General features: G+C 39.8%; 1 protein-coding gene across 1 annotated transcript in view; it reads left to right on the top strand.

Moving 5' to 3' along the window:
• The window catches only part of RALGAPA1 (Ral GTPase activating protein catalytic subunit alpha 1), a 121,114-nt gene that overhangs the window by 10,108 nt on the left and 83,594 nt on the right, over window positions 1–27,412 (top strand). The window contains exons 5-17 of the mRNA XM_075192955.1: window positions 843–886; window positions 2,668–2,845; window positions 5,832–5,947; window positions 7,802–7,940; window positions 9,082–9,290; window positions 11,445–11,675; window positions 12,144–12,341; window positions 12,973–13,107; window positions 13,212–13,360; window positions 15,102–15,231; window positions 18,153–18,390; window positions 19,771–19,932; window positions 25,891–27,204. Of these exons, the coding sequence (XP_075049056.1) occupies window positions 843–886; window positions 2,668–2,845; window positions 5,832–5,947; window positions 7,802–7,940; window positions 9,082–9,290; window positions 11,445–11,675; window positions 12,144–12,341; window positions 12,973–13,107; window positions 13,212–13,360; window positions 15,102–15,231; window positions 18,153–18,390; window positions 19,771–19,932; window positions 25,891–27,204 (3,243 nt within the window). The remainder of the gene's footprint in view (window positions 1–842; window positions 887–2,667; window positions 2,846–5,831; window positions 5,948–7,801; window positions 7,941–9,081; window positions 9,291–11,444; window positions 11,676–12,143; window positions 12,342–12,972; window positions 13,108–13,211; window positions 13,361–15,101; window positions 15,232–18,152; window positions 18,391–19,770; window positions 19,933–25,890; window positions 27,205–27,412) is intronic.

Raw genomic sequence — 27,412 nt, 5'->3', positions numbered from 1 at the left:
GTGATCTGTATGTATCGCACCCCCTTTTTCCCCTGTTAGTCTGGATGCTGGATCCAGCTTCTCTCTGTTGCTCATGGGGGGCTTTGGTGAAAGAACTGGGACAATCAAATGCAGGGTGCACATTGTCTGTGTTCCTCTTCTGCTACCGTAACAAGGCAGTTGTCATGATGCTGAAGCAGTCTGATCACCTCTCAGTAGAGTCTATCTCTCCTTAATTATCCCTAATTATTCATATCATAACCCTGCATGAAAAAGTCTGTTCTGTCCAGAAAAAATGCCCACACTAACCCCCTCCCTCTTAAATTGGATAGATGTTCTCTGCTAACATTGGTTGAAACCCTGGGTCCCATCGCAAGAACTGTGCACACCCAAAACACATGTGATAAGATCTTTACTTCGGTCATCCATGGTTATTTGTAGAAGTAATGCTTGAGCAAACGTTATATTTTGTAATAATTGTATTTTTTTAGTTTTACTTTGTTTTGGAAGTGCCCATTTATGTTGTCAGAGTGATATAATGTATTGTACATATTCTCATATTTTAACCCTTGTGACTTGACTGATCTGTTCTATACAGATAAATGTTTTGTTTTTGTTTTTTCAAGGACTGGATTGCAATGTGTGTGCCTAATTTAATGTAATTGCAAATCGGTCCAATAATTTGTTCTCAAATAAAACAAAAATGAGTTTTTGTCCAGCTTGAGACACATATTTTAATCTCATCATAGTAAACTTCGCATAATACTAGATATTAATTTATAGGTGTATTTTTTTTTCTATAAGTATCTGGACAGTAATATATGCAGACATGTCCACATATTTACTTTTTTTATGCTTTTTAGATCTAATTTTGAAAAAACTGCTTCACACTGGAAACTCCTTAAAGGTAAACATACTACTGACTGCAGACAAAATGTATTAAAAAGCATTGGGGATAGTGAGAAAGCCCTTTAATCCTCCTGCCCTCCCATTTTCAAAACAAAACCAAAAAAAACCCCCAAAAACCTCAAGATCTAGCAAGAGCAAACAATGTGAACAGTATAGACTAGTGTGTGCTAACCTGTGACACTCCAGGTGTTTTGTGAAACTACAAGTCCCAGCATACCCTTCCAGCAATAAGCTGCTGTATATTGGCAAAGCATGCTGGGACTTGTAGTTTTACAACACCTGGAGTGTCACAAGTTAGCCAACACTGGTATAGACTCTTACTTCCAACTGCCCCAATATGTCTTATTGTTTAGTATAGATTGCTAGAGTAGTGTAAATGGTTACACGGTCGTAAGATTTGACACTGTTTTGATTGGTTAGAAGCATAACACAGCATCTTATGTAATACTTTTTATATATGCACCTTTTATAAATCATTTTAATGCACCCTATATGTTCCCTTATTTAAATGCCCTTGGTTTGGATGTGAATTAGAAGCCTTGCTACAATATGTTTGATAATTCGTGTCTACTTATCTAATGTTTATGTGAAATTCAAAATATCTTGTGTTGTCTTCTACTCTCTATGATTTACTTGAGTTAAATACAAAAGCTTGAAAAGGTAAATGTGCCCTATAAACACCTTACTTTTAGGTCCTGTCCGAGACTTGTGGAACTCTGGCGGAAAATTCACAATTTAATTGATAGTCACCTCAATAAAACTCCCCCCTGCCCCTCATACTCACTATTGCATAGGCCTATACCGGACGTTAACAAATATACAATGGCGCTCATAGGCCATATGCTTAATGCAGCTAAATGAGCAATAGCAGCAAATTGGAAACACCCAGAATTCCTATCGCTGCCTGAAATTATCAATAGAATATGGCAGACATATAGCTGTGAACACATTACAAGCATTCTCAATGATCGTCCCAATAAATTCCGTGCAATTTGGGATCCTTGGCTCGCCTCCTATGGTGCAGAACATCCAAGACCTGATTAGAATGGAAACTAATGAATATAGCGTCAGAAGACGTTCAATATATGGTATATACATGTAATACATCTAGATGCCAAGTCAGGTGCCCCTTTTCCTTTCCCCTCTTACCATACTAACATTTCTTCCTTTCCTCCCCCTTTTTCCTTCCCCCCCCTCCCCCTGTCCCCTGCTTTCTCTTTTCTCTTTCCCTTTCTATGTTTTTACTTTGATTGACAAAGTTCACATTGTTCTTCTCATTTGCAAGGTATTTGTTGTTTGATCAATGTAACTTGACCTTTACACTGTTTTGAAAATTGAAAAATCTTCCTAATAAAATATGTTTAAAAAAAAACCCCAAAAAAAACCACCTTACTTTTAATTCCGCTGTTACTATTGCATTTTTTGCATTTTTTAATGAAATCTATAAGAATAAACCCTAATGTTTGTTTTCCAGTATCCTCGTCTGACTCTTTCATTTAAATGTTTGGAGACCGTCTGTTATACTGTGGTCATTCACCCATGTGATTGAGTTGCACTACTTCTTATGTGCATCTCTCCTAACCCCCATACTCTACAATCAATCACTGATAATACAGTACTTTGGTTTTCACTTGTCATTCTAGTGCAGCATGAAGCCCATCCATTGTAAATACTATTGCATTAATATTATACTATTATTAGTAACATCTGTTTAGTGTCCGCTCTCTGCTTTTTCTTGACATTTAGTTCCAGCTAAGTGATTACTGTGTTTGTCTTCAGATCCGCCTTGAAGGACTGCGCTTTTTCCTCCTGTGGCTACAAGCACTTCAAAACAACTGCAGTTGGGAGCAGCTCTGCATGTTTGCATGCCTCATTCCTGGATTCCCTGCGCCCCCCTCTGACCACGGCATATATACTCTGGAAAATCTTATCAATCAGCCTTTGAATCTTCAGGAAAGTAAGACATTGATGGGGTCTTTGTTTTGTTTAAGGAAGTCCTGTGAGCAGCTCCAAAGTAGATCATGGGGAATAACCGCAGGACCTTCTGCAGTATAATATGGGAACCGTGTAGAAAGGACAACATGACAAACTGTATATCTCTAGTACAACCCTTCATTCTGGTGTCTGAGAGATTGTTTGTTAAAAAGCCAAGCTAGTGTTCTGTATATGGGACTATACTCCTTAATCAAGGCAGCTTTTCAGTGACACCAGGTACAATGATTTATCCCCAGTGACTGAATTGATATAGAATAAGCTTTTTTTTACCCAACATCATTCACTTCCCTCATGCAACTATAACTGCAGAAGTTTAAATGGCTATATCAGATCTGTTGTTTTGATTGACATTGCATTAAGCATGTGTCAGGATGACTGTCGCTGCCCATTGATAGAAGTGATACATCAATTAGTTATGCTATAGTGTGTGTATTGTGCCAGTAGCAGCCACAGGGTGTCCTGTTACTTGCGGTGGGATAATGATGTCTGTGTCAGACATAGAATGTTAGGGGATATTTAAGTGATTGTCCCTTTCTTATTACCCAATCTGGAATATTAAAGCTGGTGCTGTGATAAGACATTACTGTGGGTTTTCAAAACAAATTACACGTAGTTCCCCTTTAAATGACCTGATCGCATGGCAGAGCTTTTATTAGTGAGAAATAGTAGACTTGAGTCTAATAATAATTAGTTTGGCTCTTATTATATTGATGAAAATAGTTTTGTAATAGGAATAGTTCAATATCAGGAGCGCCAATAATTGTACTTGTAATGAACTTGTTAAAAATGTTTGTAAAGAGGTGACCAGGTATTTAGTCTGAGGCACGAGGGCCAGCTGCCTGTACCTCGTTCCGCACACGCGTGTGATGTAAATAAGTTTATCGCTGCTCTTATTTTGTCAGCCAATCTGAAAAGGGTTCAAGCTATATATTCGACTCGTCCCTTTGGGGTGCGGTTTGGAAAAGACTGCTCACTGAAGTCAGTTAGAATAGCTGCTAGTATGGAGGGGAGTCGATGCAACCATTCCGCAGTGCCTCACAGAAAGGAGAAAAAGGACAAGGAAGTCAATAGAAAGAGGGTATATAGGGTACAACTGAGGAGATAAGACAGAGAAAGGAGAGTTTACGTAAATGGGAGAAACGCAGAATTAATGGGGAAGACACAGAAGGAAGAGAGACAGAGGAAACTGAGTAAAGAGGAGGTGAATAGGAGTCATGAATGAGAGGGGTACAGAAGGTGTAGAAAATGAAAACATAGAAAAAGAAATAGAAGGTTCTTTAGAGGCACAGAGTGAATTGGGGAAAAAAGAAGTAAAGAGACACCTATCAGTCACAGAAGAGATTCAGTTACCAGAATCAGACAGAGCGAGGTTGGTTGGTAGAAAGTGATAGTAATACAGAAGGGAAAGAAACTCCACAATTTATCATTTACACCTCCCTGGATAGATACCTGATAATACTTCTAGGGGTATAGTTACTAAACTGCAGGTTTGGAAAAGTGGAGATGTTTCCTATAGCAACCAATTAGATTCTAGTTATCATTTATTTAGTACATTCTACAAAATGACAGCTAGAATCTGCAGTTTAGTAAATATACCCCCTAGATTGCTTTACATTTACCATAGGTCATAGATTGTACATAATCTCTAGACAGCTGTGCTCAGAGGACACATGATCAAGGACAGAATACAGACATAAGCAAAACTTTAAACCATATAAAGGTTGAACTCAAAAGTGAGGCTTAATACCTTCAAACTGCAATAAAGTTAGTAACAGAAAGGAACTGATTGTGAACTCCGGGAGGACTTAGGGTCCTCAATTACATACTGTATGAGACTGTTAATAGCACAATAAATTAGTATATATCTATAATATAAATGTCTAGTGGCGTGTGTTAGTCTGTCTGTGTGTGTGTAAAATATAAAACCAAGCTGCAGCGCCACCTGCTGGGCGGAGTTATACACTGACCTACTAAATTCTTAGTGTGTGTGGGAAAAAAAATTCAGAAAGGGCTGAAATTTGGTATACTAAGATGTTTTTAATTTGTTAATTGTTAAAAGTGTTTATAAAGATTTAAAATATATATATATAATTTCTTGAAGGAGAAGTGACAGTTGGGAGTGGTTGGTGGTTGCCGGGGGTGACAGTGGGGAGTGGTTGGTGGTTGAGGCCTGGGCTATGGCCCAAATGCATGACAAGAACCTTTTTAACACCTTAAGTAGCTTGATTTGACTAGAATGCATGAGTATCATGCACGGGTTAACTTGTATTATATATGCTGATTCAGTGTGATATTTTGAATTGTTGGTATAATCTATGGAATCATCCAATTTTTAATTATTTATAGAGTAATATTTATATAGTATTGTACTTGTCATGGCCCCAAATAATAACTGTTAATCCTTTAAAGTGTCAAGTGCTTTGGGGTCTTGTCCTAGTTGTCAGTCTCATCTCTCTATTTACGGCATGCTCTCCAGGAGTAGAGGGGGAATAGTCGTCATCAGCAATCTCCTAACAAGAATACCACACATTTGTATTGTAATAATGTTATAACAGTGTTCTTTTATTTCCTGGTATTGTGGGATACAAATTCCTCAGCCCCCTAGGTGCTCTGTAAAGAGATATGATAGGTTTACATTAAGCTATCCAGGGCTTCATGCTTTGTGCCCTTATACTGTACCCTGATTACATGCTCTGTGATGTTTCCTGCACTCTGGATAACAAATCCTGCCCTGCGATTTACCATACCTTTACTTTCCCAAAATATACCAAATCTATTACTCTGTGCTTTATTTCATGAACGCCCTATACACCTATGTACCCCAATACCAGAGTTAAACAAATAGCAAGAGCCAAGTGACCAATCCGTCTAAAGATTACTGCTAGAGTCTAACTTTCCTATTGATGTCAATGTAAGATCAAGAGTTGACCCTTTTTTTCCCCCCCCAGATCAAGTTACAATTGAGGAAATTACACCACTTGTTCCTCCACAATCTGGGGATAAAGCACAAGAAGATCTTACTAGTTATTTTCTTGAGGCTTTGTTGAAATACATGGTGATACAGGTATAACTTTTACTTTATTGGGCATTTATTTTATTCCATGTATAGTTTTATTTTGTGAGCATTTCTAATCTTCCTGGCTGTCCAGGCTTACACATTACTCTTTCTGAACCTACTAGTCACCTTGAGCTTATCTGCTGTGAATCTACTGATGTCCAGCAGGCTCTGCTAGTAGTAGTAGTAGGAGCCACAGGTTGCTTTACATGTTTAAGTATATTAACATTTAGTCTATTTAACCTTGTGATTTCAACAGTACATTTCTGTTAGTTTCTATTGCTGTGTTGCATTGTCACTCGCTACTACAAAACAAGTTCTCCCACATCCAATTGGGGGACAACAGGCACAAGTTGTTACTTAGCCCTAGTTCCTTCCCCTCTATACCTCCCTCCATGTTTAGACTCCAGTTTAGTTTAGTGCCCTGGATGTGTAGGATGTTGGGGGCTGCAGTACAGCCCCTGTTTGTTGGTTATTGTTTTATTTAAGTTTTCATTCATGACTTGCTGGCTGCTGTATTGTGTATCTGGGTCACATCAGTGTTCGGTGGAGCCGTGTCTGCAACTTCAGGATAGGCATTAGCCTACACAAAACTTGCAGTATGAGGGTCAGAGAACATTATTAGCAGACGTTTGTGGTGTGCGCAGTTTGGAGCATCCGCCTCTGCCTTTTGGTCTCTGTTTCCTCCTCTTTAGAGAGATTGTTGCAATCCGCCACACCAGGGCCGTGACAGGGGCAACTGCCCAGGGCGCAACGCTGAAGGAGGGCGCAATTTAGGAATATTTTAGGTTAATTTGGTTAAAATTGAGGGCTGGGGGGCGGCATTTGTCTTTCTCGCCCCCAGGCGCTAGAATTCTAAGTTACGGCTCTGCACCACGCCATTCTCCTCCGTAAGCGCATGCGGGTGTCGGTGCCCCTGCAGGGAAATGAGTCCAGATTCTGACTGTTCTGCCCAGGAGGAGGGAGAGGGGATGGAATCTGACAGAGAGAACTCCTCTTTTGTGGCGAAAGTTACTTCTGACTGTCAGGGATTGGACCTTAAATACAACAGAGGCCTTCGGGGTTGGGGTGTCGTCTGGCTTCAGGGTATTTGAAATCTGGAGGAATCCAAACTTCCAATCAATATTTTTGAAACTTCAAGCAGTGTTCCGTGCTCTGATCAACGTGCAACATTTGCTGCAGTGCAGTGAAGGTCACTCACTGCACAGGATCACTCCAGGAGTTCTGTGAGTGCTTCCTAGGCAGCACGGCATTGTGCCTCGACTGAGCAGTTGTGTTGGAGCGGCCACATGGTCCTCCGTTCACACGTTTACTCGATTTTAAAGGTCTAATGTGTTTGCATCAGGGGATACAAGTTTTAAGAGAGAGGTGCTTCCTGCCGTTTCTTCTGAGCTTTCCCAACCATAATTGCAGCTTTGGGATGTCTCCTGTACCCCCCAACTGGATGTGGGAGAAGTAGGATTTTTATACTTGCATAAACTCCGTTTTTCCTAGTCCATTGGGGGACACCGGGCGCCCACCCTTGACACTCTGGTTTCTCTTCTTGTATGACATATATTCTTTTTTGTTCAAGACAATGTTATTGTTTTTTTCTTTCTCTGTAGTTTTTCTCTCGTATCTTTTACTGTAGGACTTCGTTAAAGATAAACTGAAACCTAAACAGGAGGGGGATTTAGAGGGGGAGGACCTAGAGCTAACTAACAACTTTCTTAAAGTGCTCAATGCCCTATTCCACTTCCCTATACCCCAATGTCCCCAGAGTCCCCGAATGGACTATGAGAAACGGACTTTACGTAAGTATAAAATTCCAATTTTTGCAGCAATTACATGAACAATAACGCCTTTATCCTTTTTTTGCTGTAGGTCCGGAGTTTAGAATGGCAAAACAAAGATAAAGAGGAAGGTGGCTTTGCGTTCTTGTTCTCTAACTTCAAGAAATACTACATGCCTTATATTTTCCCTGCCATGAGCAGAGAGAGCAGCCTATACAATCCTGTACTTGGTAAGCTCATGATGAATTTTTAATGTAATTGTTCTTTCTTTTTATTGTTTTATTTATTATATGGGCAGCATGCTGGCTAAGTGGTTAGCATTTCTGCCTTACTGCACTGGGGTCATGAGTTCAATTCCCAACCATGGCCTTATCTGTGAGGAGTTTGTATGCTCTCCCTGTGTTTGTGTGGGTTTCCTCTGGGTGCTCCGGTTTCCTCCCACACTCCAAAAACAATTCATTATGTACTTATTTTTTATGTTGGCAAAGGGAAGCATTTCTCTAAATATATATGGGTTAATTTTATTAAGTGCATACTTTTATTTACCAATTTGTCTCACACCGTGGGCACTCCAGTACCTGTATCACAGATCCCCAGTGATGTACCGCTTCTTTTGCATTGTCTATTCTTGTACCGACAGATAGGGATAGTCAGGGACCAGGTATGAGCAGGTTGGAGACTACAACATTAAATCAATCTTTTGTATGGTGGACTTTCACAATGTTCTCTTTAATATCTGCTCCCCATCCTTGTTGCACACCCTACCCCCTCCCATCCCTCCCTTGTCACCTGCCCTACCACTGCCTTCCCCTCCCATATTGCTCGCTTTACCCTCAGCCCCCTCCCCTTATCCACATACCCCTCCTTTTTCTTTTATAGTAGTGAAAAATGCTTATGAAATTAATTGGGGGGGGGGGGGGGTGTTGTCTTTTAACTATTTTTGAAAGGTGCATAATAAAAAGATATCAAATCCACTTTAAATTGATTCTTCTTCAGCTCAGATGTCATTAGCACACCAATTATCAGCATGTGCTTCAGACTCCATGACCTTTTGGAGTCCATGTGAACGCAGAGCTGTAATACTCTCTGGACAGATTAGGTGTTGTGGGGGCACAGAACATTCTATAATACGATGGGAACCCTATATTTTCATGGTCGGGTAATGAATCATAGGCTTATGGAGAATTAGTATTTAGTGGAGTTATGACACATATAAATGAGTTATTGAGATGTGGGCTTTTATGACAATTTAGGAAAGCTTGTAAAATGCATTTATATATTGTCACTGACGACATTGTTATGTAAAGTGAAAAATGTGATTTATGCTCTTATCACAACTAAATAATAAGTTGAAATTGTAAATGGTTGCAGAGATACCGCAGATGAGACCAAAACCTAACTACGTGCTGATGCGGAGGGATGCAGAGAGCAACGAGGCTCATTATTGCACCAAAGAGCCCTTTCTTAATGCCCGGGTGATTGTCATTCGATGGCTGGTATCCTTCTGGCTGGAACCCAAGCCACACACAGGGGTTCACATTCCTGGGACTGAAGGGGAGAATGTGCCAAAGAATATACAGGTATTTAAAATTAGGATCCATAAACCCAACATGCTTCCATGTCTCTTTCTCAGGACCCAGGATTACAGGTTTTAAATGTTCTTTTAGATTCTCTGATTCTTCTGTTAATTTCATTTTAGCTTTGTTTTCTGTAGTACAATGTCTACATTAATTATTGATGCATTGTGGGCTGTAAGTGCGCAACTTGTGTTCTAGTGCAATTACCCCACTGTTTTATGTCTGCCAGCAGTTATTATATGTGTTTGTGTTTGTGTTTGTGCATTTTCATTTCTTTTTTTTTTTTTTTTTTTGGAACTCCAGTTATAATAGAGTAATAATACAGATCCCTCTTTAATAGTAAATTATTGGTAAAAAAAAAAGTCTCCAACCTTGTGAGGCTCCATCTTTGTCAGTGATGCAGGTGAAATTGAACTTGGTGTAATAAACACATAATATGGTTATTTTAAAACGTGGTGGCTCGACGTCTTTTAATACAAACAAAATTGATAAATGGGCTGCCATAATAATTATATGCAATGTTGGCTGTACTGTATATGTGGAAATAAAAAAGTTATTAAAATCTATTATAGCCTAATTTTTTATACAAAGCATCTGATCAGGAAGTGATAATGATGGCACTGGTTCTTAGTAGAATTAAAGACCTGCTTTATCAAGATCCATTGATTCACCTCCAAAATGGTAGTCTCCACTGGGTATAGGGGACAGGTACCGTTTAATAAGCTTGTTATTTACAAGAGAGTTTCTGGCAACTGACCAGTTTAGTCATTGTTCCTCATCAGCTGCTAGGAATAGATGGACATTTTACTGAAAAATGGCTATGGGCACTGTAAAGATACTAGGTTCACCTGGCCCAATTCACTCTGGCTGGCCACCCTAGGGTGCCTTTACTATGCCAGGGAAGCCTGCCCAGTACCTTCTAGGGTTCTTACACCCACTAAACAGTACACTTAGGGGAGTCTTCAGTTGCCAGCGATGTGTCATGCGGACATTGCGCCGCGCATATTGCTGTCAATTACGGTAGAACACTCTACTTATTTGGTGCGAGGAACAATGAACAGAGATTTCTGTCAAATCTTCGCCGCAAAATGTCTCACGGATGTTCCGGAGACACTTTGCGGCTAATTGAATTCCCCCCTTTCTGTAATAAAAACAATCTCACTAAAATGTGATGTACAAACAGTAAGTAAATGCCAGGCAGGTTCACCACATTAGCTGTCCCTTTCCTCCTTTCCCCACTAGCTTAAGTAATTAGTTACCTGGATGTTACAGGCACGATTAAGGTCTATAGAACTTACCTCAATATTGATTTTAGCAATAGTAAATCCACTGGCACTTTGGCAACATGACTGCCAAGTTTTCCCTACGATGAATTAATGAATATTTCTGGTGATTCCATTAAGATTTCTTCATAGGGTGTTCACAAGCATTTGCCTGTCCTTCCACTTTATGTGCCCTCAGCATCATGTGTAGGACTCCTACGTAGTATGGTCATGTCGTAGAGTGGCTCCCTTTTGGTCAGAAAACTTGCTCCTAATTTTGGATAATTTTGGTTGTTCTCCTGGTTTTAGATCCCATAGTGCTATTGCTTTCCAAAGTACACAATTTGACCCTATATATAAAGAATATTTTTGTTAGCCCTATTGTTTTGTTTATTGGCTCCTACAATCTAGGGCTAGTACTTTTTTCATAAAGTAACAAATAGTTGTGTGTGGGAGCAGACTAATGCAGCAAATAAAAGCGAGTAGTATATGCTTGGTAGGTCCATGAATTAACCATAGTTGTCAACGTGTGGGAGCACTCTCCAGGGACGCTGCTGCTGCGCAGGTTCATCTTGACAGCCCTTGTTGCACTGTAGTACTTAGGAGACACATTATAATCTCATTGTTTTTACATCTTACTTTATTCCTTTAATAGATATTAACTTACAAAGAACAGGAAGTAATACCAGACAATGTGAAATGTACAATTAAACTTATTCTATGTTTTGTGACGGTCCTGAAAGTTAGTGCCAGTTGGAAACAGTACAGTAGCCTGCTCTGTGTATTGCAAATTCAGGGGTCCCTCGTTCGCCATGTTTGTATGTTGCTTTTTAAAACATAAATAAATTACAAAATATTTATTTCAATCCTTTGCTGTTCATGTTTCATTCCCAAGAGAGCTGCTGCTAACCTTGCTGCCCAGGAGGAAAGTAGGAGTGACAATGGCGAAAGGACCACAGAGCCTAAGCAGTCCCACTCCAACACCAGCACCCTTACCGAGCGAGAGCCCAGCGTCTCCAGTCTGTGTAGCATCGCTGAAGAGCATGTCACGGACTACGAGATTGTCCGCAGATTCTTCTCCAGCAAATGCAGTAATGTTGACTTCCTCATCGAGATCTTCCGGCAGGTTAGCAGAAGTGAAATGACCAGCTATATATGAGACTGGTGATTAAAGGGAATCTGCACAATGAAAATCTTTCAATATGTTAATACATTGTATACATCATAAGTGTTTAAAAGCAAACAGAAAATATTTACTTTCCAAAGTCTTTAGTCTTTTTTTTAAAATTAAGTGAATATTTAAACTCTTTTTGAGGTTTGTACCTTGGGCTGTTTTACAGTCTCCAGCGATTCGTTGCCCTGAGCTGCGTCCACTGACCACAGAATAGTGATCAGTTGTCAGTACTGTTAGTTACTAAGCGTACTTTGCTAGGTCATGGCATTCTACTGACGTAACAATTTGTTTGCAAATTTATCATCGCTTCTCCTCTCAAAATTGCTTTCCAAGGAATAACTGCTATTTAATATATGTGACCTTGAATTTGAATAACTAAGTTAGATTTGTATATTGATCACCTCGTTGTATTTCTGCCAGTCTTTCTTGCTGCCGGTGTGTGAAGCAGCAGCCATGCGCAAGGTGCTAAAGGTGTATGAACAGTGGATTAAACTGAAAGAGAAGCCTTTGTTTATGCAAGAGCCAGAAAAACTATCTGCAATAGATAACGGGATTGTGATATCTGTTGAACGCCAAGAAGATTCCTCTGGAACATGCGAAAAGGGAAAGGAACAAGAGGTAAAAAAAAAAACCTCCTTAACTTCCATTGTTAGCCGAACTCTTCCTCTTGCTAGACTGAGGGTTTTTTTTATCTCTTTGATTTATTTTTTTCCTTTTGATTATTATACCTTTGGTACAGCAACATACCCCCCAACATTCAAAGAGGAACAATCTGGACACAATAACTGTCACAATTAGCTTGTCATGCCCCTCTTGTGGGCCAGAAATCTGCCCTATACAAGAGACTGGAGTTGGATAGACAAACTGTCCAATATTTGTGAATTCTCAAATGGAAGGCATAGAAGCCTACAGGGCACATAAACCATTAAAACAGACTACAGCTTATACACTCTAGAAGATACAATTAAAAAAGAAAGTGTTTTAAGATTTTAATACTTTGAAAAAAAAAAAATAGTTGTTTTTTTTCTCTAGTAAATGCTTATGTACAGTCTTGAAAGTTGGTATCTTGCGTATTTAACTCCATAACCCCTGGATTACAATTGAATACATTTTTTATTTTATTTTATATATTTTTTTAAACACATCTTTTTTTTTCTTGATTATTTTTTTTTTTTTTTTTTTTGCAATATAGCATAAGAACAAAGCACAACCCGGCCCAAAGCATTATTATTGTTGTTTTTCTTAATAGGAGACGCCGAGCGTTCCTCCAGGACATGTCCAAAGCTCCAGTTGGTCGAAGTGTCATCAGGATACCACTAACAAACTTTCAGAAGATGATATCTTGGACAACACGGTGAAGGCTGGTGCTCAGGCAGTGTACCAGGTAATGATACGGACTACATGTGCACGACTATCACCTACATTGATGTGTGGGACATGGAGCAAGTACCCTTGCTTATCATTATATTATCTGTGTTTTATCTGCAGGTTTTTATTGTCAATGCTGCAAATATAATTTTGCTTGAGCCTACAAATGATAATAAGATGATGTTAAATGAACATACGGATATGTGTAAGAGGGTCCTGAACATTTATCGCTACATGGTGGTTCAAGTCTCCATGGACAAGAAGACCTGGTAATATGTACTTTTCATTAGCATTGTCTGATAAGTGTGGGTTAGGTCAGTGACCTGTGTTGTGTTGGTGAGTTTAGACTGTAAGCCCCAGTGAGGCAGGGACTAATGTCAGTTCTCTGTACAGCGCTGCTTAATTAGTGGCGCTATATAAATAAATGATGATGAAAGTTGCAGTGAATGACTTGGGGAATGATTACGTGTTTTTAGATGCACATTCAGAGGCGGAACTAGCGAGCTGTGGGCTCAGTGCAGGGACGGGGTACCGGGGCCCCTGATTCTCTGCATGTGCCATGCATCGGGCCCCATTATCTTCATGGGTCTGGTGCACGGCACCTGCCGCACCAATGGTAGTTCTGCCATGTGCACATTTACTGTGGCCAAACTTCCTTCTAACCACAAACAAATGCATCTCACATAGGTCATTAGTCCCTATGGCTGGGTACACACTACTGTGTTTCAGCCGATCATTGGGCCAATCAGACGATAAACAACTGATTCACCCGATATCGCAGTAGCGTGTAGCCTGGAACAATGAACAATTATAATTCCTGGGCACATAAAATCGTTGATCGAGTTTTTCAGACTGAACTGAAAATGTCGTTCAACAATGTACTGCAATGTGTATGCGCTCTGCGACATTCTCCCCTGCCTGTTCATATGTGAATATCTCTAAACCAAATGCTGCATGCGTCATCGATCATCTGATCACTTGTAAAATGCTGCATTACATACATTCAGACATGGTATGGTAGCAGAATTTGATATGAGGATCTGTGATACATATGATAGCTGTAGTTACATGTTGGTTGAATGAAACTAGGTCTGTTCTTCTCATTTCAGTATTTCTATACTATCCTCGTGTCGTTATTAGTGAGGCATCCTTGGATAATGTTAGAGATTAAGGAAATATAAAGTTAATTGCTCATATTAGTTCTGTTTGGTGTTGCATTTAGCCACTTATGTCAAACAAAATTAGGAATTAGGAGAAAAAACTGGTACCACGCTCCTCGCAGACTAAACGCCAACACTAGTAGATAGATAGTACTATAGATCTTTTGCATCGTACTACTCCTCAGTGGAAAGCTCTTTTAATGATTAAATTACTAAAATACTTGGTGTAAACAAGATAACATTTTTATAATAAACATTTTGCAGGATTTGTTACTTAGGCAAAAGCACTATCTTCTCACCATTGAGACTATACAACTATCACATATACCATGGTCGTCTTATCTCTCATACAGACAAAAAATACTTTTACCTTCTGTTGCTTTAGCCCAACATCCCCTCTACCTAAGCTGTTTAGGTGCCATGCAAGGGAGTTGCTTGGTCTGTAAATATTGTCAACGCCAGATAACTGGTTTGGGTCTAGGAGGTATATTTACTAAACTGCGGGTTTGAAAAAATGGAGATATTGCCTATAGCAACCAATCAGATTCTAGTTATCATTTATTTAGTACATTCTGCAGAATGACAGCTAGAATCTGATTGGTTGCTATAGGCAACATCTCGACTTTTTCAAACCTGCAGTTTACTAAATATACCCCTAGGTGTCTACAACCAGGTGAAGGGAAGGTTCAAACAGCACGTTGTCCGTTTATAACACAGGCCATGATTAGACTTGGACGTAATACAATTTGAATTCTGTCCCAAAGAATAGAAACATCCAATGAATAGTTACTTGGTGCCCATGTATACCCTTAAGGAGTCCTCATCCCATCATCCTTTTTGTTGTGCCCAGGATGCAGCTGCTACTGGTTATGCTCCGGGTCACAGAGTCCGTGTTGAAGATCCCTCCACAGGTTCTGCAGCAGTATCAGGGCAAGAAGAATCAGATCTTGGCTGGACGCCTGGCAGGACCCTTGTTTCAGGTAAGTGTTAATGGGTTAACCTGCTTGAAGGAAATGTAAGTCCATAAAAAAGTGATTTCAATCATGTTACATTTATAATAATTGTATCAAAATATCCTTGTAGTGAGCACATGATGGCATTATCTCAGTAGCTAATGATGGATGGTTTTATACAGACCTCATATTGTCATCCTCCTTCTTCTTACATTCTGCTAGTGGAGATGCTGCTTTGTGCTACTTTGTTTCATAACCAGCAAACACTCTCTTCCCAGTATTTTATACAACTGTGGATCATGCAATCTGAGGTTCCATAACAGTAGAGTGCTTCTGTGTTAGCAGTGAGAGAACTGGGAGTGACATGATCTACAGACAATGTGGTTGGTAAGATTGTTAAAAGCTGGGAATGGAGTGGTTGCTGCTTATTAAACACTGCATGTCTAACTTTCTCTTAGAAGGGGGGGGGGGGGGGGGACGACACTGCGCTCAAGATGCCAAAAACCTCCTAGATTGGTAAAGCTGCCAGTAATTGAACAAGGTATCGTCCTTGAGTTACACAATAACAAACGTCAAAAAATAAACCACGCTCATACCAGAGAATGATCTAAACAATACTGATGAAGCACTATTTTATAGATCATTCTCTGATATGAGCGCAGTTTATTGTTTAACTTTCTCTTATTTCAGAATTGACAGTCCCAGCCCATATCATGTTACTGTGAACTTAAAGAACAAAGTGGTTGGCATTATAGTGTACATTATGTACAGTGTCCCCATCACAGCTTTTTAAAGATGAGCCCAATTATACTATTATGTTTTGTTCTCTGCCACTGTCACAGTTTTGTTGACAGCAGAACAATTTTAATATACAGTGTCTTGATATTCGCGTTTAAAACTAAAGCTGGGTACACACCTATGCAATTTCAGTATCTATTTCACCAATGGTTTAATGTCCAGTTGAACATGTCAAGTCATGTGTGCAGATCTTCCATCAATAATTGTGATTTGTAGGAAATTTAGAAAACCAAATCAGTAGATGCGATGTGTTCTGGTACCACAAAACATGATTGTGGGAGCGTAGACACTTCAATGCAATATCTGAACAAACGGTTGTTAATTGTGTGATCTGCACGATAATTGCATAAATGTGTACCCAGCTTTGTTCATGTTAAAAGTAAAAAAGCAATACCACAGTTCTGTCACGAAGAGATTTTAGGCACGGTGCTCCAAATTGCAGAAAAATCTATCTGAAAAGCTCCAAATCCCAGACGTCATGGAAAACCCTTCCTTTACCTGTTTACAAATCCACAAATCTGTTCCTGGCATTTCTGTTTCCTGCAAAACTGCAAGGCATTTACTCAGAGCTTATGTGGCTTTCGATGATCACCAATCATAAAATGTGCCAAAGCAGGTTTGGTTCCACTGTGCGCCTTGATTTGCAGAGGTGCACCTAGAATTTGGAAGAAATGCGGACGGGTATGCGTAGCAAGATGCTAGTGAGAGGAGAGGAGTTTGCACAGGCTGAGGGCATGAGTTGGGTGGAGTGAGGGTGTTAGAAGCAAATTATGGAGTATGTTCCACAGGTGCACCTAGTTTTACAGAACTTCTGAACAGACATTTAATTTTTCGTAGCAAATATATTTGACTTGATCTAAAGGGATGGAGACAGCCCACTTACAAGGACTTTCCTTGGTTTATAGCCATTTCAATCTGCAAAAGGATTTGAATTTTGCACCGTCTCAGAACTGATGGTCTTTGGTTCTCATCTTATACTTTTACCATTCTGCACTTTTGTCTTGCACTTCGTGGAGAAGCGTAATTCTAGGTATATTCTGAGCAGCTTAATAAAATACAAAAGTACCAGATGTAACTAAGTCCATGTCTATGTTCCCTCACTCTCATGAATCGTTTAAGCCATGGGTACGGCCAAACTGAGCAAGTATTTCAAGAGAGAGACAGAAAAGTTTATTTGACAGGGTGGTACTAAACTGGTAGGAGGTTGGACTTTAAAGTTACATTTACACTTTTTCACAGTGCGTCTTTCTGCACATTATAATGAGCTCCTTTGAATTTCTCTTTGTCTTCCGTACCTTCCGTATATTTCTGAAGGCAGTTAAGCTTCATCATATAGCACAACATGAAATATGTTATTTTGCTTCTCAGGGCTGGACAGATTTAGTCATGAGTAAAGTTCTTAGTTTTTTTTTGTGTATATTATTTAGTTATATAATATAGTAACCTTAAAATATTAATGTTCACTTTTCAGTTTGCATTCCATTTAACAATGATGGCAGATGACGATATATGTTTTACATTTTGTAACCCATACATTATTTAGTTATAATGATGTTTTGCTTGTTTTTTTTTAATTTTTTATTGGAAGACTCAAGCATTTACTGTGACCTTTTGGTCATTTTTGTGCTAACCATGAAGGCTTTCCATCACATCACTGATGGACTGGATATTTTGATGCCTTAGAATTATTATTATTATTATTATTATTATTATTATTATTATTATTATTATTATTATTATTAATAATAATATTGTTCGTAATACTTTACCGTGGGTATAACAAAGTATACATAAAATAAGGACATACAAGCGTTCTCTACCCTCCTCTTTTAAGTATATGCCAGTACATTCTTGGAACACAATGTAACAGCACTCACACTGCTAGTTCCGCTCGTAAAACCACTTCTAGTTGCAAAGTACTTTTCAAATATAGATTTAAAAGGACATCGACCATGTTCCAGGCACTCTGTGCTTCCTCATGAACCTTGCACTTTTCTACATGATTTGTCTAATTAAAGCCATTAATAAAGCCACTTCTTACAGGGAAACATGACATTTTTGGTCCACAGCTCCTGCTGATGTAACCTGCTGTGTGTCTAGTTGTGTATAAGCATCCTTCATACTTACAGAATTTATTTCTCATCCCTCAGACACTGATCGTGGCCTGGATCAAGTCAAGCCTGCATGTTAGTGTTTCCCGGGAATTGTGGGATGACCTATTGGCCGTAATGTCGTCTCTGACTTACTGGGAGGAGCAAGCCACAGAATGGGCTCACACCATGGAAACACTGACTAAAGTGCTTGCCAAGAATGTCTACCATCTTGATTTGAATGAGCTACCGTTAGACAAGCTGAGCGAGCAGAAGCAGAAGAAGCACAAGGGCAAAGGTTAAAGCCGCTTACCCAGAATGCACACCACACGCCTCTTTCTGATTACATTGGGCCTGTCACCTACACATAGCATATACCTCCATCTTCTGGGCAGAACCAATAGTTAGGTTTTCAGTTAACTAGGAACATCACTGAGGCGGGACAGAAAGCTGCGCTACTATTATCGTCAGACCCACAAATTTCAAGTTGGGGTGCATAAAACTAGAAATGTTCATTTGGGAATGCAAAATTAATAAGATGAAAATCAAATGATGTTTCAAACACAGAGCTTTTTGTTATTTCAGTAGTGGTGTTTGTATTTTGTTTTTTATTCTTATAGTGGCACTTTTTAGAATTATTGTTGCAAATATCCAAATAAAACTAATGGAATAATAAGGGGGAAGAAATGGTGCCCTATCTTAGAGAATTAAAAAAAATGACATGAGAGAGATGGTATAAGCTTCCCAAATTATGACAACTGCCTTATAGTACAAAATTATTATTATTATTTATTTTATTTTTTTTAACAGAGTGGTTACATTCCTGAAAGCTGTTTTTTGTGTGTTAATTTTGCCACAAACACTTTTTAATTTTCAATCCCAAATTTCATGGTTTCTGAATTTAATGTTCTTAAACCAAAAAATAAAATGTTAACTGTGGGGAAAAAAATATTCATTCCAGATCTGAGTAGATAATAGTTTGGTTTCAGAAACTCTCCACCAATTTAAATGCTCTGTCCCACTTTCAGTTACAGTATTACACAGTGTCATTTGTTGTGCAAACAACTATCTCCAGATTTTCTATTATTGATTTGCTGTCACCTACTATGCTAGGTGTGCAATTGCTAACTGTTGTTCTGTACAGCTAGCAGCCTGAAGATGAGTTGCTTACTTGAAGGTAAATGAGAGGATTTTATAGGCTTGTAGCAGTGAGATGATAATATATATATATATATATATATATATATATTATATATGGTACCTATCATTGCTACATTGTAATACTGTGATAAAATGGTTGCAATAATAAAAAAATGGGCTTCAAGTATGCAATACTAGGCTAATTTAATTTCTGATATAGAGATTTGACACCTAGGCCAGAGACAGAAGCAATGGTGAAGTGTTGTTCTTCCATTAATCCGATCCTTGATACAGATTTTAGTATATTTTACAGTTAGGTTTTGAATGGTGTGGTAGAGGGGACTGTTCCATTTTCAAAGTAACCAGCAAGTGCAGGAGTCTGGGAAACATAACCTAGCTGTGGGAGTGTTCTGCAAACTACGGAGTGATCTTAGACAAAATAAATGGGAATAGGATAATACACAGTACAACGGAAATTAGGGTTATTTGCAACTATGGTTGTACGTTCTCCACTCATTCTGTGTTGTCTTTTATGTAGGAAGCACCAACGATTTCCAGAAAGGTTCTGTGGATAAGTCTTTTTCTCGAGGGTGGAGCAGAGAGCAACCTGGTCAGGCTCCAATGCGCCAACGCAGTGCCACCACTACTGGATCGCCCGGCACAGAGAAAGCCAGAAGCATTGTGCGCCAGAAAACTATTGGTATGTGAATACAGGTGCATCTATCATGACTCCATTGCTCATATCAATCCATGCCCTCGCCGAGAGCAGGATCTACTGCTGTGTTCTAAGATGGTCCTTTTGCTTGTTGAGAATCTAGATCTAATCTTTATCGGCAGAAGGTGTTGGCTAGAACCTCTTTGTATGGAATCTATCTCTGCTGTGTAAAACCAGCATCATTTTGGTTTCTTTGGTTACCTGTCCCCCCCTATATATGAGGTATACAGTATTGTCTTCTGTATCCATATATTTGAATATTAAATGCATTGTGTGATCTATAGATCACAGAGCTCTATATGATATATGGATATATTAAAATTTGCCATAAAGATCGAATCATTATATTTCCATCTATAATTTGCTTAGTTTTCTACACCTCAAACAATTATTTTATTTAGATCAGACACTTATTTTATACAGATGTTACAATTCATGATTGTTGGCAAGTTAAGAATCTATATTGCCCAGCTCTGCTTAAACATAACTCACATTTGCATTTCACATAATAAAATGACCTGATACATCTGGTGCAAGTTAATATTCTATACATAGTATTTGCCACAGTCGGATGCTGTGTGTCTGACTAAAGATGGTTATATTTGGAGGTATACTTAATAAGATAATAGACAATTAGGAGCAGACAAAGTTTATTATGAAGATTTAGGGATTGTGGGGTAAACGGACTGTTATTTCACACTTTTACAGAGTTAGGCATTGGGGAAATGCTATGGCATGTAGCAACATTTGTTTCAATACTTACCATTTACAGCATTATGAATTTTCATTTTTTGTGATTATTATTAAACAATACCCAGGACTAAGGTAGTCTATTATACATAATTACATGGCAGAAATCATGAATGTTCCTATGTCTTGGCACTTCCATATTAAATATTGGTTCTATTTTTGTTACCATAATTAGTGTCAGATGCTAGTGTGACAGAGCACAGCCTAGATTCAGCCAATTTTATAGTATGTCTGACATTAAATACTTCTTTACAGAGATCTTTTAATTATGTGTTATCTGGTTTCTAAACTGCATAAGTTTAGTTTTGCTGTTACTGAGAGGCTTTTGCACAGAATGACACTGACCTACAAGCCACCAGCAGTGAAGTCTCTTAGTACATGACGTACTAAGGAACTTGGAAAGCCAGAGCCATTTTTTTCCACTAGTGTCACTGTACACAGGGACCTTTTACATTCCTTTTAAGAGCTTTGTCAGTGAGTCATTTACAAACTGTTTCCTTACAGTGGCTTCTGTGTGCAGGATACATAGATGATATACATCTTTACAGAAGTGCTTCAAGCACAAATCTAATTAATAAGCCGATACCCAGTCTTAATTTAGATAACAGGCGTTTTTTGCTTAATTCATTCTTCTTAGAAGACAGTGCTTGTTGTCATTGTTTGATTGGGGATATGGAAGGCCCATCAGTAAACCCATTTCTAAGAGCCAACTGCACAGACAGAACTAATGCAATGTACATCACATGGCAAAAGTATGTGGATGCCCCTTCTAATTAGTGTTTCTGGCCATTTCTGCCACACTAATTGCTAACAGATGCATAAAATCAAGCATAGAGACATGCAATCTCTAGTTAAACGTTAGCAGCAGAATGTGTCGCACTGAACAGCTCGGTGACTTTAAAAGTGCCCCTGTCACAGGATGCCACCTTTCCAACAAGTCAGTTTGTCCAATTTCTGCCGAGGTCAGTGGTAAGGGCTGTTATTGTGAAGTGGAACAATAGCTCAGCTGCATAGCGGTAGGCCACACATGCTCACAGAAAGGTATTTCTGTGTAATGAAGCATATAGTGCATGGAAATACTCTTTCCTCAGTTGCAACACTTGCTAAATTCCAGGCTGCCACTGGAAGTAACATCGTCACAAAAACCATTAGTTGGGAGCTTCATGGTTTGGGATTCCATGGCCAAGCAGCCACACACCAGCCTCTGGTCACTATGTGCAATGTCAAACATGGACTAGAGTGGTGTAAAGCACACACGCCATTGGTCTCTGGAGCAGTTAAAATACGTTCTATGGAGTAATGAATCATGCTCCACCATCTGGTAGTTTGACAGATGAATCTGGGTTTAGCAGATACCAGGACAATGCTTCCGACATGAATGTGTACTGCCGCCTGGAGGAGGAAGAATAATGGTCTGGGGCCAATAATGGTTGGTCCTGGGACCATTAGTTCTAGTTAAGGGAAATGTTAATGCTGCAGCACACCGTGACATTCTAGAGGATTGTGTGCTTTCGACTTTGTGACGACAGTTTGAGGAAGGCCCTTTCTTGTTTCAGCATGACAATGCATCCATACAGAAAGTGGGGTCCATCAAAAGATGGTTCCCTGAGTTTGGTGTGGAGGAACTTGACTGGCCTGCACAGAGCCCTGACCTCAACCCCATGGAACACTTTTGGGATGATGCGAGACAGGCCTTATGACTCAATCTCAGTGCCTGACCTCACTAATACTTTTGGGGCTGAATAGATACACATCCCCTCAGCTATGTTGCAAAACCTAGTGAAAGTCTTTCCAGAAGAGTAGAGGCTGTTGTAGCGGCAAAGGGGGACCAATTCCATATCGGTGCTCATGGTTTTGGAATGAGATGTTCAACAAGCTCATATTGATGTGATGTTCGGGTGTCCACGTACCTTTTGCCATGTAGTGTATTTTTAAACTCCAAAATAATATGCAATATCCACATATTTGCTTATGGTTGGTCAGCCAAGGAAAGTGGAGTTGTCATGTTTGACCTTCCAGCATGAAGCTGGTAAGCAGTACAGTGTCATTTTTGTTGTAGATAAACTTAAGTGTTTCTGTAGAGATCTGCTTGTTGGGTATTTGGGTTTTCAGTATGCACTCAGGACAAATCCTTTAGTCTACATGTATTCAAAACTGCATAACTCCACTCAGACCACATCTGCTTTACCTGTGTTGTGCTGCAATGTGATATTACTGTGTGTACTATATTTGTCTACTGTCTTTGTGTCTGTTTGTCCCCTCTTGTGTGTCTTTTTCTGCTCTTTAGAGCCACATCCACATTTCTGTGTCTCTAGAACACAGACTATTGTACATTTTCTCCACTTGCATAACGTCACGTTCTGCTGCTTTTTGTGGTTTTGCTGCACTCTCATCATTCACTTCTCTTTCCTCTCCGCTCCCTCTTCTCCCCGATCTCTCCTGTCTTTCTGTCTTCTTTTTAAAGCCATGAGGAGCCGATCCATTGGGGACAGTGCCCTGCCATCAGCCTCTATCCGCAGCGCTAAAAGTGCACCTGTCCTGATCCATCCTTCCAAACCCCTTCTGCCTGATATTGTTCTCACTCTGCTTTCCGATGAGCTGTCAGGTAGTGGCATCTCTGTCTGCACTCCCTCCCACTGTCTGCTGCCTCTAACCACACAGAATACTGATGATTATAATATTATTATTTTTTTATAGCGATGGGTCTGCAATTATTCCTTTTCCACCGTGCACGTTCTGAATTACTTTTATGTCCACGTTAACGGCTTAGCCTCAGACATTCTCAAAGTCATTGATGAAGGAATATATGCACCTAATAAATAATTGGTGTGTGTCTGTGGTTCAGATGTCTTTACATAGCCTGTTTTCTATTGCACCATTTTGACTTGTTTCCAATTTTGAAAAATAAATGTTATGCTTTGGGCAACAATAAGGCATCAAACACTCTTCATTGGGCATACGTACACATTCTTGGTGCTGCTTACAGGAGTAAGTTATTCAAAGGATTAAAGGAGTCTTCCGCCTGAAAAAATTGTACCCAATCTTACTAAACTACTAAGCCAAGCCAGGTCCTTGCATGATCAACAGCCTTCTCACACTCGTCCTGCTTGCGGAAGCCAGAACAGGTAGGTTCAGGTCATACTATAGACCAGCCCACATGTCTACAGTTTGAACTTTAATTTTCATGCTGAGTAGTACATAGTTATTTTTCTGTTTTAGGCGAAGGACTCCTTTAATACTAATGAAATGTGACCCTTTCACCTACACACAGGGCAGACAGCCATTCTGTCTGCTGAACATTAATGAGACTGCACATTTATGGATTCACTAGGATCTAGTGACCTATAACAAAAACGTTGACATTTGTGAATTGAAAGGCTGCTTTCTCACAAATATGGGTTCTCTAAGTAAAAATCATTGTGGTGTTGCGGTGGGTTACCACGGACTGTATGTCTGAGGTCTCATGAAAATACGAGTGTGCATATTCTTTATTAAATGTCTCATTATGAATTGTTTCTGCCATAATGATTATTTTACGGAGATGAAATAAAAATTTAAAGCAATTAGAAATTGCTGAATTCAGACATATGAACCACGGCTTAGTCCAAATTGGCACTTTCTCAAAAGATTGTTATTTGTTCTTTTCTAATAAGGAAATTGTTTTTTTTATAACAAGTTTGAGAATGTCTGACATAAATGCTTTAATGCACTATTTATAATGCTGTTCAGGCACTAATGTATGTCTTTGGGGATTGCTTAATGCTATATTTACTTATGGAGAATACTAACCACTTATTCTTGCATTTGTGAAGTGAGTTCAAAGTGTATTGTTTATGTGCGTTACAGAATGATTCATAGACATTCTATTTCTTTGTAGTCAATGATTTTTCTATTAACACATTTTCTGATTAAGTTTGACAATTTGCCTGGTGCTCTGCAACTTCTTTCACCAAGGTCAAGTTTATTGTATATTCCTGGCTTAGCAATGGTAATATGATCATTTTGGTCTTACTATCAGCCTTGTAAGGTCCTTGAAATGAAATTATTTACAAGCCCTTGGCAAGGTTTGACTCTGCACAATCAGAGACACCCCCTTCTCCGGTGATCTATGGGTTGATCCAGGCAAATGCATTGTCCCTGCAATTGTCACAGATAAAGCTCTCTCCCTAGACTGTTAAACACATTTTAATTGTAAAGCCTTAGATACAGACACAGTACAGGCCATAATATGCTGCTGTCTTAAAAATGAAGCCTTTTACCATTTCTTGAGGAAAGGACTTTTTTTGAAGCTCCGACTTTAAATGAAAAGATGAATCAACCTGAAATAAAAGTTGATTTTATAACAATAGCTAACTTGTAACATTCACAAAATGTAAATCTTCTCGTATATATCATCCTTTGAAACATCTACTCCCTACAAACGGTGGTGGCAGCCATTTTATTGACTGAATGACAATGACTTATGCCTCTACCATGCTGTTCATTCTGCTGGCTGACATGCTCATCAGTGGGGGTTAAGTCCAACCACTAGATGGCAGCACACTTTTACTTTTATGCTCGGATGCATATTTTAACTGGCCATTTAAAAGACCAGTGCATACTATATTATTCCATTACAGTATTCCCCTTCCCCCCATTTTAATCAATTAATAACTGCAACACCACATGACTGAGGATGGGATTGTGTCTGTTAATGTTAATGAAAACAATAGCATTTGTGTGTTCAGAGTATATATAATCTTAAGGCTCAGCCTTAATTCTTGTCAGAAGAAAGGGTGTTTGCATCAGCTTTGGCCCCCCCTTGCCTTCCCTCTGCATGCTGACCTTTTAAATCAACCCGTGTACTAATTATAAGTTCCCCCTTGATTTTTAACTGGTATGTTTGTGGATGACTTCTAAAGCAATTAATCAGTGCTCGTCCTGGATTGTACAATGTTTTCTGTGTATAAAGAAGTTTCGAAATTTCTCTAAATAGTCCCATTTTTCTAGTACGTCCTTTCGAAGTACATCCCTAGATCACTTGAATTTTACCACTTAGATTGACCAGTTATTGGGATAGTTGACTTCTTTCTACACTTGAAATGGGTAATGTTCTAATTTTGCTCTTCTTTTTTTCTGTAAGTAGTTGTAAATAAATAGCTATTGCTTTTGTCACTTATATATATATATATTTTTCTTTTTCCGGTCTGACAGAAATGGACGATGCCCCTGTGCATCCACGTGTTCCCCGGGTAAGGCATTATTCCCAGAGTGAGGAAACACCCACTGACACATTCGGAGCAGTCAATGAGGAAACCTCAACGTTGCCTCGCAGCAGCAGCACATCTGACATCGTGGGGCCTGTTTCTGCTGAGAGAATCAAAGGTGCAGTGCCTGTTGCTGACCATCCCTCCCCTCAGACTTCGGACCCCCATTGCGCTAACACACACTGTCAGGAAGCATCCCTAACACAGGCCGATGGCAGTATATATGATCACCTCTGCCAGTTGGCTGGCTCAGCTGGATTGACAGATGCTGAAATTGAGCAGGGCTGGTTGGAGGAGTTAGAGGGGGGAGACCTTTTGCCCTGTCTAAGAGCATATTTAAAGGAGCAAGAAATGCAAGGGGAGGGAATGGAACCAAGCAAGGTAGGGTCTAATTTGATGGACCATGACTCAGAGCAACTTGAGGAGGAATTATGTGTTGAAGGAGAGGTTCATTCAGTGTCATCAGAGAGGCTCCATCACACACATTCTAAATCAAAACCTACTGAGAGTAGTTTAGGTTTAGAGGGACGTGTGACTAGGAAAGCCGGGGGGCTGAGAGTTGCTGGTAGGTCGAGGGACGTCCATGTGAGGATTCAGGCTGATGGGGAGGTCATTGAAAATGATAAAACTGGCCCGGAGGAAGGTGAACAGAAGAGAGGACTTTATAGACAGCAAGCAGCCGAGGAAGAGGAACCTCCTGAATTGCCTGCTTCCCAGTCTTCTGGTGGTGAACATGGGGCCAACATAAAGAACCTGTGCGAGTCTGTGACGCACAAGGCCAAAGCCATGCGACGGAAACGCAGCAGTGTGCAGGTCACCTTCCGGCCATCCACCGAGGCTGTGCTCTTTTACAATTCCATGGAGAACAAAGATGCCCCTTGGAAGGTCAGGCTGCGGAAGTTAAGTGGTTTGAGTTCAAACTCCTCCATTGTTGTAGATACAGGGAAGCCCACGGCATATGCTGCCATGGGTGCAGTGAGGGTGGCATCAGGAGTTAGCCAGTCAGGCAGTGACCAAAGTGATGTACCCTATCCTCCCTCACAAGTGCAGAAGGAAACGGGACGCATAAGGCCAAGGTCTAGCAGCCATGAGAGAGCCCATTCTCATGCGTCTTTAGGAGGCGTGTATAAAACTGTTGTTCATGCTCTCTCAAAACCTAAGGCCAGCGTGTCCCTGCAGAAGCAGCAAAGGACGTCAGCTGAGGCTCCACTGAGGGACCTGTACGGTCATGTTATGGGCTATTTTGGAAAGAAGCCAGCAGGTGAGATCCTTCAGCCCTGGGAAATATTCCCAGAGCGCACGCAGAGATGCAACACCCGTTTGGCTTTGTATTGCAGACGAAAAAAAACCCCAGCTGCCAGCAATCAGGAGCTTTTTTGGGGGTGACTTTCCTGCTTATACCTCGCCCATGCCTCTGACACCCTCTATGGGATCTTTGCATGTTGCTCCCTTGTACCTGATGTAACCTT

The sequence above is a fragment of the Mixophyes fleayi genome, chromosome 12, assembly GCF_038048845.1.
Source record: "Mixophyes fleayi isolate aMixFle1 chromosome 12, aMixFle1.hap1, whole genome shotgun sequence".
Lineage (NCBI taxonomy): Eukaryota > Metazoa > Chordata > Amphibia > Anura > Limnodynastidae > Mixophyes > Mixophyes fleayi.
The sequence above is the reverse complement of the archived record's forward strand: the minus strand, read 5'-3'. Positions and strand labels throughout refer to the sequence as shown.